A 12,223-nucleotide genomic window follows, 5' to 3' on the forward strand; every position below is an offset into this window, starting at 1 on the left:
ATATCCTGGACAAAAGGGAGAGGCAGGGTCAGCACCCACTGCTGCTAGGGCTCCCGGGTCCCCCCACTGCTGCAGTGCATGGGAGCTCCGGGGTCCCCCTGCCCGCGGGGCTGGACTGCTGCGGGGACCCCTCACCCCCAGGAAGTGGCAGGTGCAGGGAGTCCCCCCGTCAGTCGCTGTGGTTGGGTAGCTGCAGGGGGTCCATCACCAGCCCTCTACAGCTGGGCAGCTGCAGAGTCCGCTTGCCCCCTGCCACCTGCCATGGCTGGGCAGCTGTGGGGTCCCCCCACAAGGGTAGGGGCTGGGAGCTGCAGGGGCAGGACTATCTGGGAGCTCCAGCCCCAGGCAGAAAATGTCACAGACGTCAATGGAAGTCACGGATTCTGACTTCCACGACCTCTGTGACATAATCCTAGCCTTAATTATCAGCGTAAATGGGAAAGATTATGCCAAAAAGAAGGTGGGAAACTATTTAAGATGGGATGTGGTGGGTTTTTTATTTTTTTTGGTTTTTGCTGTTGTATAGCTTCCAAAAGGGTCAAACCCAGCATCCATATCTGAAGGTCTGGCCATCCCATTGGCAGTGGGACTGGTGTAATTCTGTTACACCAGGGGGCCGAGGGGACTATGCAGTTGTTGTAGTTATTTATTGCAGTAGAACCTAGGGACCCCAGTTATGGCCCAGAACACCGTCGTGCTAGGCACTGTACAAATACAGAACAAAAAGTCCCACGGAACTTGCAGTCCCAATATAAGACAATAGACACCTGTGAGACTGGCAGACCAGGTGCCAGCTCATGCCAAGGTCTCCATGTCTCAACTGGATACTGATAACTACAGAGCTGGAATCAGTCCGGTTCACCTGCATGTTAGTATTGCTAAAATAGCTATTAGAATTACAGTATAAGAATGCATTTAGCCTTTAGACTTTATGAATGCTTGTAAGTGTCTACCTGCATTAATCTCACTTATCCCATTGGTATTCTATACTATAAGGTGGTAATTGAGTGTTTTGCATTGTAAGCCTCCATAACTGTGTAAATCACTAGACAGGAGAGAGACACTAACTGGTGTGAAATGCTGCTCTCTCACAGAAGGCGTTATGTCTCGCCTGACAGGGATGGCTCATGGACACCAAACGGACTAACGTGGAACATTAAAGAGGACAAGTGTCTTTGTTGTTCACTCTCCCATCCCCATGGAGATGAGTCATGCAAGTGAATTCCTCCCGTCAGCTGAGTCTGCAACTCAGGCAGAAGTGAGGGAGGGAATAAAAACTCCTAGGAAGAAGGAACTGGATTTCTATGCTGCTTGGACTATCAGAGGCAACATTTTCTAAGCATAAACAGAGGATCCTCAGCTACTTAGCTTAAGTCAGCCCTAAGAACATGTAGAGCTTGCTTATTCTAGGAGTGTCTATTACATTTTGAAACTGAATCTTGTAACTCATTTTTGTGTGTGTGTGTTTACCTGCTTGTAAATAACTCTCTCGTTTCCTTTTCGTATATAATAACTCTTAAGATAGTTTATTGTAGGGTTGGCTACAAATGTTGTCTTTGGCATGAGAGCTAAAGTGTGATTGACTTGGAGTAAGTAACTGATCCTTTGGCACAAGGAGTAACCTGAACCTGACTGTGATTTACGATAGAGAGACAAGGAGGGTGAAATAATATTTTTTATTGGATCAACTTTGGTTGATGAGAGAGACAAGCTTTCGAGCTACACTGGAAGTGATTCATGGTGTAAAGGACCATCTGTCATACAGGCAGGCTTGCCTGGGCAGCAAGACAGATCTGAGTACCCCAAGGAACTGTCTGTGACTCCATGTTAAGGCTGTTATCATGCCTGAGGAGTTTACACTTGATGGTTGGTCAGTGATATGTAAGTACAGAACTCACAACTAACTTGGGGTTTGTGCCCTGGTTCTTATCGGTCTGCCCTGAGTACTTATGTTCTTGAGCCACGGCTGGACAGCTTGACAACAACAAATGGACACAACAAGGAAACTGTTTGGCGCCCACCATGATGGGTCCTGGTTCATGACTGGGACTCCTAGGTGCTACAGTCATGATCGTAGTAATTAATAACCAGACAAAACCGGTCAGCGTGAAAAGCACACCCATCTGTCTAATTATTGTCATGTTATTGTGCACTCTCCCTCCATGGTAAAAAGCCCAGCTCTGCAGGGGGCTTTCTGCACAGGGGGCAGCACGTAGGAAGGCTGGGGGAGAGGCAGGCCCAAAGAATGTGTCACTGGCTAGATCTGGCAGCCCTCTGTCCTCCAATGGTGTCCACTCTAGGATAGTGCAGGGCCACTGCAGCCGTTGGGCTGGAGTAGACCAAAAGTGGCCCCCAGTCCTGTTTGCAGGCATGGGAGGAGGATGCCTCCAGCACGCAGCCTGCCTAGTCAGACTGGACGTAGAACTCTTGGCCTTTTTTCAGATGCCTAAATGGGAGCTGGACTCTCTTGGAGATGTGGCTGTGCCTAGGAATAGTGGGGTTCTTCATGCTTCTCCCTGGCTTGTGTCTTACTAGAAGGAGGCTTGAGTTTTTCCTTTTCAGTCATCTTATTTTTCTTAGCGTCCATCTGGTAAGTGACATAAACCTGCTCGGCAAAGGCCAAGAAAAATGAAGCCTTTCAATTTGTTACGAGCTCGTCTCATTAATCCCAACTGGAGTAATGTCCAAGCTGAACTGAATAACTTCTGAAGCCTCATTGGCCATGTGATTTGCAGAGGCTCCCTGGGACTAAATATGATTGCCAGGGTCCCTGGGGCTGATTAACTGCCGCATCATTAGCCAGCTGACATGGTGGCCTGAGGATGTGGCCAGGGAAGTTCCCTTCACTCTATAGACCTTAACGGTCTTAGTGAAACTTCCCATCTACAACTTCGTTGGCCCACAGTCACCTCACCCAATCCGTCCGCTCAATCCCGCTTGACAACACAACCATCCTCTCAGTTCTTCAGACCTGTACAGTGCAATGGATAGGGGACTGGACTGAGACTTGGGTGACCTGAGTGCTGTCCTGGCTCCTGCCACAAACCGACGGTGTGACCTTGGTCACTTCACCTCTCTCTGCCCCTGCTCACCTTCCTACCCTTGTCTTGCCTATTTAGATGGTAAATTCTTCAGAGCAGGGACTGTCCCTACTATAGGTACGTACAGTGCCTAGCACAGTGAGCCCCTGATTCCAGGCTGAGACTTCTTGTCACTAATCATTTTTGGCTCTGACTTCTGTCTAACTCCACTCACCAAGGCTGTGTCTAAATCTGAGCAATTTCTCCTCCGCAGCCTTCCAAAGGGTTGGTCTTCCTTGGCTATGCACAATGCCAAACCCAACAAAGGCCCTTATCTCTGGTCTTGACTCCTGCACCCTCGTCCTCTCTGGCCTTGACTATTGCAACATTGCCTCCTCTGCTGCTAAGATCATCTTCCCAGCCCCTCATGCAGACCCCATCACCTCTCCTCTCCCCACCATGCCAGATACAAGCTTCTTGTCCTTTTCCTGTTGGCCTTTCATCATTTAGTCCTACGCTGCTCACTAACGTCTTTCAGATCCCTCCTTCAGGCTCAGTGGTACCATGAAGCCTGCAGAACCCTGATTACAGCTCGGCAGCATCAAGCTAGGGTTACTGCTACTCATCTGCTCCTTGGCCTCTGTTAAAGTACCTCCCTGCCTCTCCAAACCCACATGCCTCTAGCTAAATAGTGTGCATGCTGCCAGTCCATGAGAAACAAGGCTCCAGTCACGTTACTCTGGCACCCCATACTCCTTCATTGTGTCTGTTACACCTTGTCCTAAACCACATTTGTGAGCTCTTGCGGGAGATTGTTTTACTACATCTGTACTGCACCTATCTCAATAGGGCCTCAGCCTGCATGGGTGCTATTATAATACAAGTAAATCTGATGTGCTAGGTGAGATTGCTGATTCACCTAGCTGACAGTCAGCTTATTGTATTAATGTCTGGCCATGTCTATGCTATGGGGCCTGTGTCAGAGTACTCTCCTAGTATGGACGCAACAGATGCTGACAGAAGGAAGAGTTTTGCCGGTGTAGCAACACCACCTGTCCTGCAGGTTTTGTCAGCATAGCTATCTCACTAGGGGGTGTGATTTCATTTTCACACTCCTAGCTGACATAGCTCTGCTGGTCCATTGTAGACCAAGCCTATGAATTGCAACTTGTGTCCATGCATCTGGAGACTGTCAGGAACATTTAATAAATAGAAATAGATTAAATTAATCATTGAACAAAATAGGAATGAAATAACCTTATCACTAAATCGGCTTGGAATAATAGCGATAGTCATGATTAAATGGCCCCTCTACCCAAAAGCTCAACTGCCTGATACAACGTGGCTAGGGCTACTAGGCAACATGGCACCATGGTAACCAGGGACAAGTTGTAGGAAAACCAAAATCTGCAGCTTGCCCTACCACCAAACCTAAAAGAATGACAGCTCTCACCCATCAGATGTGAATTCTGATTGACCTAGGGCAGTGGTTCTCAATCCATGGGCCACGAGCTGCTTGCGGCCCAATCAGCACACAGCTTCAGCCCATGTGACGTCCTCAGGGCCATAGAGGTAGTGTAAATATTGTGTGGATGTGGCCCACGTAACACATTGAGAGCTACATATGCGGCCCACACTGGTAAATAGATTGAGAACCACTGACCTGGGGCTCTCCAAGGTTCAGCTGTAGAAGGTAGAAGGAAGTGCTTCAACTCTGAGTAATGGAGGCTTGAGGCCTGGTGAACTTGGCTCATTTTGTCAGTACTCCAGAGCTACTCACAAACATGGCGTCCAAGTTTCTGCTCTCCACCCACTCTGTGGTGGTGGAGAATTGGCTAATAGCATTTGAGCACACGGGTTGAATTGCGTGGTGAGTGCTCTCTTTGGACCCATCTGTTACCCCTTTGACTGACTGATCAGGAGAGTCGGGCCATCCCTTTCTGTGAGGGTTTCACCCCTGACCTCTTCTGCACCCCATTAGCTAGACCCCAGAATCTCTCACTTTGTAGGGCTGGCAGGGGATCCAGGCCACTCAGAGCTCTTAAGTGATACATTAAGTGATATGGACTCACTTGTCCTGAGGTTTCATTCCACTCAGCCTGACCTTATCACGCAAGGTGGTAAAGGCAAGTCTTGCACACTCTCCCTAAGATCGGTTCCAAACAGCCACACAGCTGCAAACATAATTTCCACTAAAGACACTGTCTAGAAGTTTTTGAACATTGCCAGTGTTCTGCCTCCTGTGTCAGGGTGAAGGAGGAGGAAGATGATGAAGAAGAAAGGAGGAAGATGTGGTGGGTGGGATAAAGGAGTAATTAAAAGCCCAAACTTTTGTTTCATTAACTAGAACAAATTCAAATTAACATCTGTGATTCTTGAAGCCTATTTAAATAGAGATTTTTTTTTTTGGTCTATTATCCAGACACAGGTATTTAGTCTGTTCTTTCTCAAGTTGCCTGTAATGAGCGTAGGTGGGTATAGATGGGGAAAAAAAGCCCTCTTTCGTGGGAGGAAGCTGAGGCAGAGTCCACCCACATACTCCATTACGATATTCAAATGTCAATATATATTTAATTGGTTTAGATGCCCCCTTCCCCCTGCAGCTGCTGCTATCAATTGCCTTTGGTAATTAAGGCCCTGTAAATAGATTTTACTGTAACTGGTACAAGAAGGAAAATTGGAGGACCCTGTACAGTGTACAGGCTTTTCTCTTTTTTCCCTCTCTCCTCTGAAATCTGTGAGAGTTTTATCCTGTAAAGAACGAGGTGGAGAGACACAGAGAGTTCTGCCCAAAAATCTGAAGCCCCAAAGCCAGGAGCTTTCTGCCAACTAGAAAATGGGGAACACAGTAAGAGAGAGAAGAAAGGGTTATCGGGTATTGCTCAGTATCTATGGGGTGCTAGCAAAATATACTAGAGAGCTAAGATATTCCCCTCCCAACATGCCAAAGAGAGGGAGTGAGTTCCAAAATTTATTCCAAAGTCTGTCGTCGTCGTTTTGGTATGAAGCCAAAATACTGTATCTATTTTTAGCCCACTTTACAGGTTCTCTCTTTTTAATCCATGTTTAGATTTAATGATGTTTCTTGGTTTTTTATTTATATCTGCCTGTTTGTGTATCTCCCCCTCTTTTTTTTTTCAGTTTGTGTAAAGGACGGACGCTCTACTCGGTGGTGAGAGATGCAAAGATTGTCCTGGATGTCAACAAAACGAGGCAGATAGCTCAGGAGATTGTGAAGGTACCGTATACCTAGTCTCACTGGGTGAAACTCAGCCACTGCGCATAACTCGAGTTAGCAGATTCCGGGTTTGTTAACATAGGCTTGAATGTCCACTCTTATTTGTAGCCCCAGATTAGGAACTGCTGAACCCTGTTCCCAACCTGGGGCTCCAGTGTCTACACTGCATTATGCAGGCTCTAGTCCAACAACCCATATCCCAGACTTCCTAGTGCCCTCCAGAGGGCAAAGAAAGTCAGCTGGTGGAATTGTGGGATACTTTAAGTGGACTCCCAGAGCACAAGGCAGTGGGGCTACATCTACACTGCCAAGCAATAGGGCTAGAACCCTGGGTCCCAGCTTGACTCAGGCTTGGAGCCTCTACCCTCATGGGGTCCTGGGACTCTGGGTCCAAGCCCTGGGTTAGCGCGATTTGTGTGTAGATGGAAGAAGGGTTAGGCCTGAGCCTGAGTTCAAACCTTGGGCTTACATTGCAGTGTAGACATACCCTTAGAGGCTAGACAGGATGATCACAATGGTCCCTTCTGGCCTTAAAGTCTATGAAACTAAAGTGCTACTTAAGCCGTTAAAATGGGGCTTAAGCGGTGCCTAAGTCTTGTGCTTGCTGTCTGCATGGTGGTGATCTTCACGCAACTTGACCAAATTCATCCTTAGTTTGAAAGAGAACAAATTATAGGAGAAATCTGAAATATCAGCTACTTAAGTACTGTCAGCCAGTTCCTCAGCTAGTTGGAAGTTTGGATCTTACTGAAAAATTCTCCATTTTAGCTGTAATTTTTCATGCTTGCTGTCCAGAGGGAACTTCTCTTTTTAGATTATTAAAATAAATGGAAAGTAAATCAGTTCAGCTACATTTGAAGTAGGCATGCATGTGTGTGGGCGTGTTTCAAAACCAGAATACAAATAGACTTCTCCTGCTCTCAAAATTTGCTTCCACTTTTTGCTTTCACAGTGATAACTGAAAGCTCAACTTTGCCAATTGAAACTTGGCCTATAGATAGTTCTCAGCGAGGAGCATGGTGGTGGTCAAGCTAGGGGGGAAATGGGTTGGAAACTAAAAGCTTATGTCTGCACTGGACCTGGAAGGTATCGTTTCCAGCTTGTGTTGAGATCTGTCAGAGCTAATAGACAACAGTCCATGTCTTTGGTCAGCGCATTCCAAGGGACGTGCACTGAGAAGCAGAGCTGTAAAATAATGCCTGTGCGTGTCTCCGGATGGGAGAGCTTTGAGAGGGATTTTTTTAAAAAAAATGTGCTGCGTATGCTCCGTATGAAGCTTTTAGCCACGTGGAACTTTCTCTGGGTATGTCTGCACCGGAGCTGGAAGGTGTAAGTTTCCAGCTCAGGTAGACATACTCAGGCTAGCTCAGATCGAGCAGCATACTAAAAATGGAAGTATAACAGCAGGACGGGCTAGCCACCCCAAATACAATCCTGTCCAATACCCTAGGAATGTACTCAGGCATCTGGCCCGCCCTTGCTGTGGCTACACATCTATCTTTAGCATGCTGGCTCTATTACAGCTAGCACGAATGTATCTATTCAAGCTGGAAACTACACCTTCCAGCTCTAGTGCAGACATACCCAGAGAAAGTTCTAAACGCTTGAAAGCTTAATACTGAGCACATGCAGCAAACATTTTTTTAAAATCCCTCTCAGTGCTCTCTCATCCAAAGAGATGCAAACACACATTTACAGCTATACTTTTCAGGGCATGTTCCTTGCCATGTGCCGGCCAAAGATATTGACTGCTTCCTGTTAGCTCTGCCAGGATACAGCACTTCCAGCAGGACACCAAGCACTAATGGCCGACTGGTGCCTATCTCCTTACGTGTGTGTATAAGGAGCACTTGCATATGCAGATCTCAAGGGAAACAAACTTTAAAAAACAAGTTGAGGGATGCAGTTTGGAGGACCTGTGTGTTTACCCCAGGTTCCCATGCGTTACTTGCTAGAACTGCTCGGCAATTTTTTGACAAAAAAACATTTTTTGGTTGGAAAATGCTGATTCATCAAAATGAAAACAATGGGGGGGGGAGGAGAATTGGTGAGTTTCAGTAAAATACCTGTGCAAATCAGTTTCCAAATTGTCAGTATGTCCCGGTCTGACCTTTCTTTTAAACAAAGAAGTCCCATTGTTATGTTTAAATGACTTTTTCTTAAGAAATGTCTGTTAACTTACAGATTTTTTTCTTAAGTTTTTTTTTTTTAAGTTGAAATTGAAAGGAAATGTTTTGATTGACCTGATCTGAATTTTTGGTCTGTGAAAATATTTGATTTTTGGCTTTTTGTCCCAATTTGGGATGGAAAAATTTCTCAAAATCTCAACTTCTCAGATGGTGGGAAAACTGTTTCCTGCCCACCTGTGCCCCTGGCACCCTTCACAGTTAAAGACATACATGTGTGGTACATGCAGACTTCCAGTGGTGGTTGTCGTTAGAGAGCTTGGCTTTTTCTTTTTAAAATAAATAAATTAAACTAACTTTGGGAACCAAAATGCAAAAACTGCATTTGTGCATCGCAGAGGCTGCTCAAGACAATCTGCCTCCCTAGGCAATACCTCAGTGTGCCGCCTCCTCCAACCTCCTAGAATAGAATCATAGAATATCAGGGTTGGAAGGGACCTCGGGAGGTCATCTAGTCCAACCCCCTGCTCAAAGCAGGACCAACACCAACTAAATCATCCCAGCCAGGGCTTTGTCAAGCCTGACCTTAAAAACCTCTAAGGAAGGAGATTCCACCACCTCCCTAGGTAACCCATTCCAATGCTTCACCACACTCCTAGTGAATAAGTTTTTCCTAATATCCAACCTAAACCTCCCCCACCACAACTTGAGACCATTACTCCTTGTTCTGTCATCTAGTACCACTGAGAACAGTCTAGATCCATCCTCTTTGGAACCCCCTTTCAGGTAGTTGAAAGCAGCTATCAAATCCCCCCCATTCTTCTCTTCTGCAGAGTAAACAATCCCAATTCCCTCAGCCTCTCCTCATAAGTCAGATTTTCTAAACCAGGAGGGATGATGAATGTCTGGGGTGGGGGCATGACAAGTCCTCTGATGGTTCTATGGTTATGGTAGAAGGGGTAGGGGGGCAGGAGGTTGCAGTGCCACTCACTCAGGTTTGGCCCTGCTGTTATGACAGAGGGGTGGCCAGGCCAAATCTATGTGAGCACATTGCGATCTGGCACACCAAGTTGCAGTCCGCTCAGGTTTGGCCCAGCTGCCTAGTTTGCCTATAGCTACAGCAGCCTCTGGTGCAATGTGGAAGTTGCACAGTTAAAATCACAAAAAGTCGGGAAATGCTAAGGTTGTTTCATCTCCTTGTCCTGCCTGGGCTGCAGTGCACCTGTGTGGTATCTCTAGCCCTGTTTACTTTGTAGAACTTATGTGACGAACTGGGAAAGTTCTTAATGTTTTCTCTGAGTATTGTGTTGGTGCCTCAGTGTCCCCATGGCAGTTCTTAAGTATCTGGCAGAGCAAAGGGCCAGTGCACCTGGGTGCCTGACACTCTGTCTCCTAGCAACTGATGGCCTGGGCCCCTCCTCTGCAAAGGTGCCAGCTGAAGGTGTTGGAGACAAAGGGATCAGGTGACCTCCTGGCCCGGGGAAAGGAGCTGAGGAGAGAGGAGGGGCTGGGAGGGGTTGTTAGTCTGAAGCTGGCTGGGGTCAAGGGTGGAGGGCAGACCTGGGGGTCTGGCTCACTGCCCCCCAGAATGGACCCAGCCGAGGGGTCCGGTTTGCTGTACCTACAAGCTCTGTTTTAGACCCTGTTCCTGTCATCGAATAAACCTCTGTTTTACTGGCTGGCTGAGTCACGTCTGACTGCAAAGTGGGGGTGCAGGACCCGGTGGCTTCCCCAGGACCTCGCTGGGGTGGACTCACTGTGGGAAGCGCACGGAGGGGCAGAGGATGCTGAATGCTCCAAGGAGAGACCCAGGAGGTGAAGCCGTGTGAGCTTCTTGCCCTGAACAAGTCTGCTCCAAGGGAGAGGAGGCTCCCCAAAGTCCTGACTGGCTTGGTGGGGAGCAGTTCCAGAGCATCGCCCGGGGACTCTGTGACAACTTATACTTGTTGCAACACTCAAATGCATGTTAAAGAGTAACATCTAGACTCTGCAGTGTAGCCCACGTCACGATAGGATCTTCACTTTTCTCTTCTGGTTCTGTATTTTCACTTGTGCCCTCTTAACGTTTTAGTACCTAGTTTGGGTTTATTTAGGCCCAGTTTCAACAACGCATTTAAGCACATTCTGATCTTGAAATACCATCTTAAGCCTTATTGAAGTCAATGGGATTTAAGCAAGTGCTTATAGTTAAGCACTTCTGTTTTCCAGAAGCTGGAAATGGGTGACAGGGGATTTGATCGATCACTTGATGATTCCCTGTTCTGTTCACTCCCTCTGAAGCACCTGGCATTGGCCACTGCTGGGGAGACGTGCCTGCAGATGGTCAACACCAGCAAAATGTCTTGCGGCTTGCAATCAGATTACTTTGATGGGCCGCAGGTTGCCCACCACTGATCCGGACTAATGAGTAGCTGTGTCACCCCTACCCTCTAACCTGGGGTGCCCTTTACAATGTCTTGCTCCTGTAGTCTCCAGTGTGGACTGCTCACAAACAGCCTTCTATGTGCAAATCACTCCCAGCTATGTATGTGTGCGTGCTGCAGCCAGACACCCCTTGGCTTTTACCAGCTTTGGTTATACTGCAGGGTGACCTCAACACACTCCCAGCCTTATATTTCCCCCCAAACATGTATTTCCTGTAGTGCCCAGCCCACTTGTGGACAATAAATGTTTATATAAAGTCCATCATTTCATCAATAGAAATTAAACCACACATTTTGTTACCCCAAATGGAGTTTCCCAGAAACTTCAGTTTAAACAAACCAGATTAGATAAAACAATAAAACAAGTTTATTAACCATGAAGAGAAAGATTTTCAGTGAGCACAAGTAGGGAGGCATAAAAGTCAGAAATGGTTACAAGAAAAATAAAGATAAAACACACTTGATGCCTGACTTAACAAACTATTTCAAACTCAAAGCAAAGTTTTCTGGCCACATGCTTTCAGCAGTCTTACTGACTGAACTTTATAGGTCAAGACCCCTTCTCCATTTAAATGGCTGCTTCCTTTGTCCCTTCTGGTGCAGTGAATCGATAGGCAGAGATGGAGAAAGGAGGGTCCTTTTTATAGTATCAGTTCCCCTCTTGGAAAACATTCCCAGATGAGATTCAGGGGACTGAGTCTATAGGGAAGGATGTTCTCTGCTGCTTTTCCCTCACCTGTTTGAGCAGCCTTATGTTTTCCTTCCTGCTCAATAACTCTGTTTATTGCTTAAACTCAGTTTGGAACATGTGTTAAGAACACCATACAGCAAAATCTTATAACTTCACATACAATGTTGCCACACACATTTTATTAGGACAATAATGATCAGCAAATTATGAGTTTTCCAATCATACATCCCAAAGCATACTTTGTTCAAAGATTATTACAATAGTATGTAGCGCATGGACACAGGGTACATTCTGTCACAGTGCCCTAAACGCCGAGGCTGACCATCCACAGCTCCCATTGCAAGTGAGGGGCCTCCCCCATCCTTAAATTATAGCTGCCTCTGTCCATGTGTCCTTGGCGTACAGACCAAACTGTGTAGTGGTCACCCACTGCAGGGGGGACACCATGCTGTATCACCAAACCTTTCAAGCTTGGCATGTTGTTCAGTGCAGCCTTTGCTGTACCTCTGCATTGCACTGAGGCTTTGCTCTCCAAGCCAGCCTAGAAAAGGCTCAGCGCAGCCTGGACCGAGGGAGGAGAGGTGACTCGGAGTAAGACCAGACAGGGATCCCTGACTATACTGTATCAGTCACAGTAATTGAACGACTCTATCCTTTTAGTCGCCTTACTTGATTGAAGATCCTTTAAGCTTATTGGATTATTGGGTGCAAGGGTTCCTGTTGTA

At 46.7% G+C, this 12,223-nt stretch overlaps 1 protein-coding gene across 1 annotated transcript in view; it reads left to right on the forward strand.

Annotated features, from left to right (window-relative positions):
- The window catches only part of KSR2 (kinase suppressor of ras 2), a 288,342-nt gene that overhangs the window by 249,882 nt on the left and 26,237 nt on the right, over nucleotides 1–12,223 (forward strand). The window contains 1 exon segment of the mRNA XM_030583327.1: nucleotides 6,162–6,258. Coding sequence (XP_030439187.1) covers nucleotides 6,162–6,258 — 97 coding nt within the window.

Source organism: Gopherus evgoodei, chromosome 13, assembly GCF_007399415.2.
Source record: "Gopherus evgoodei ecotype Sinaloan lineage chromosome 13, rGopEvg1_v1.p, whole genome shotgun sequence".
NCBI classification, from domain to species: domain Eukaryota; kingdom Metazoa; phylum Chordata; order Testudines; family Testudinidae; genus Gopherus; species Gopherus evgoodei.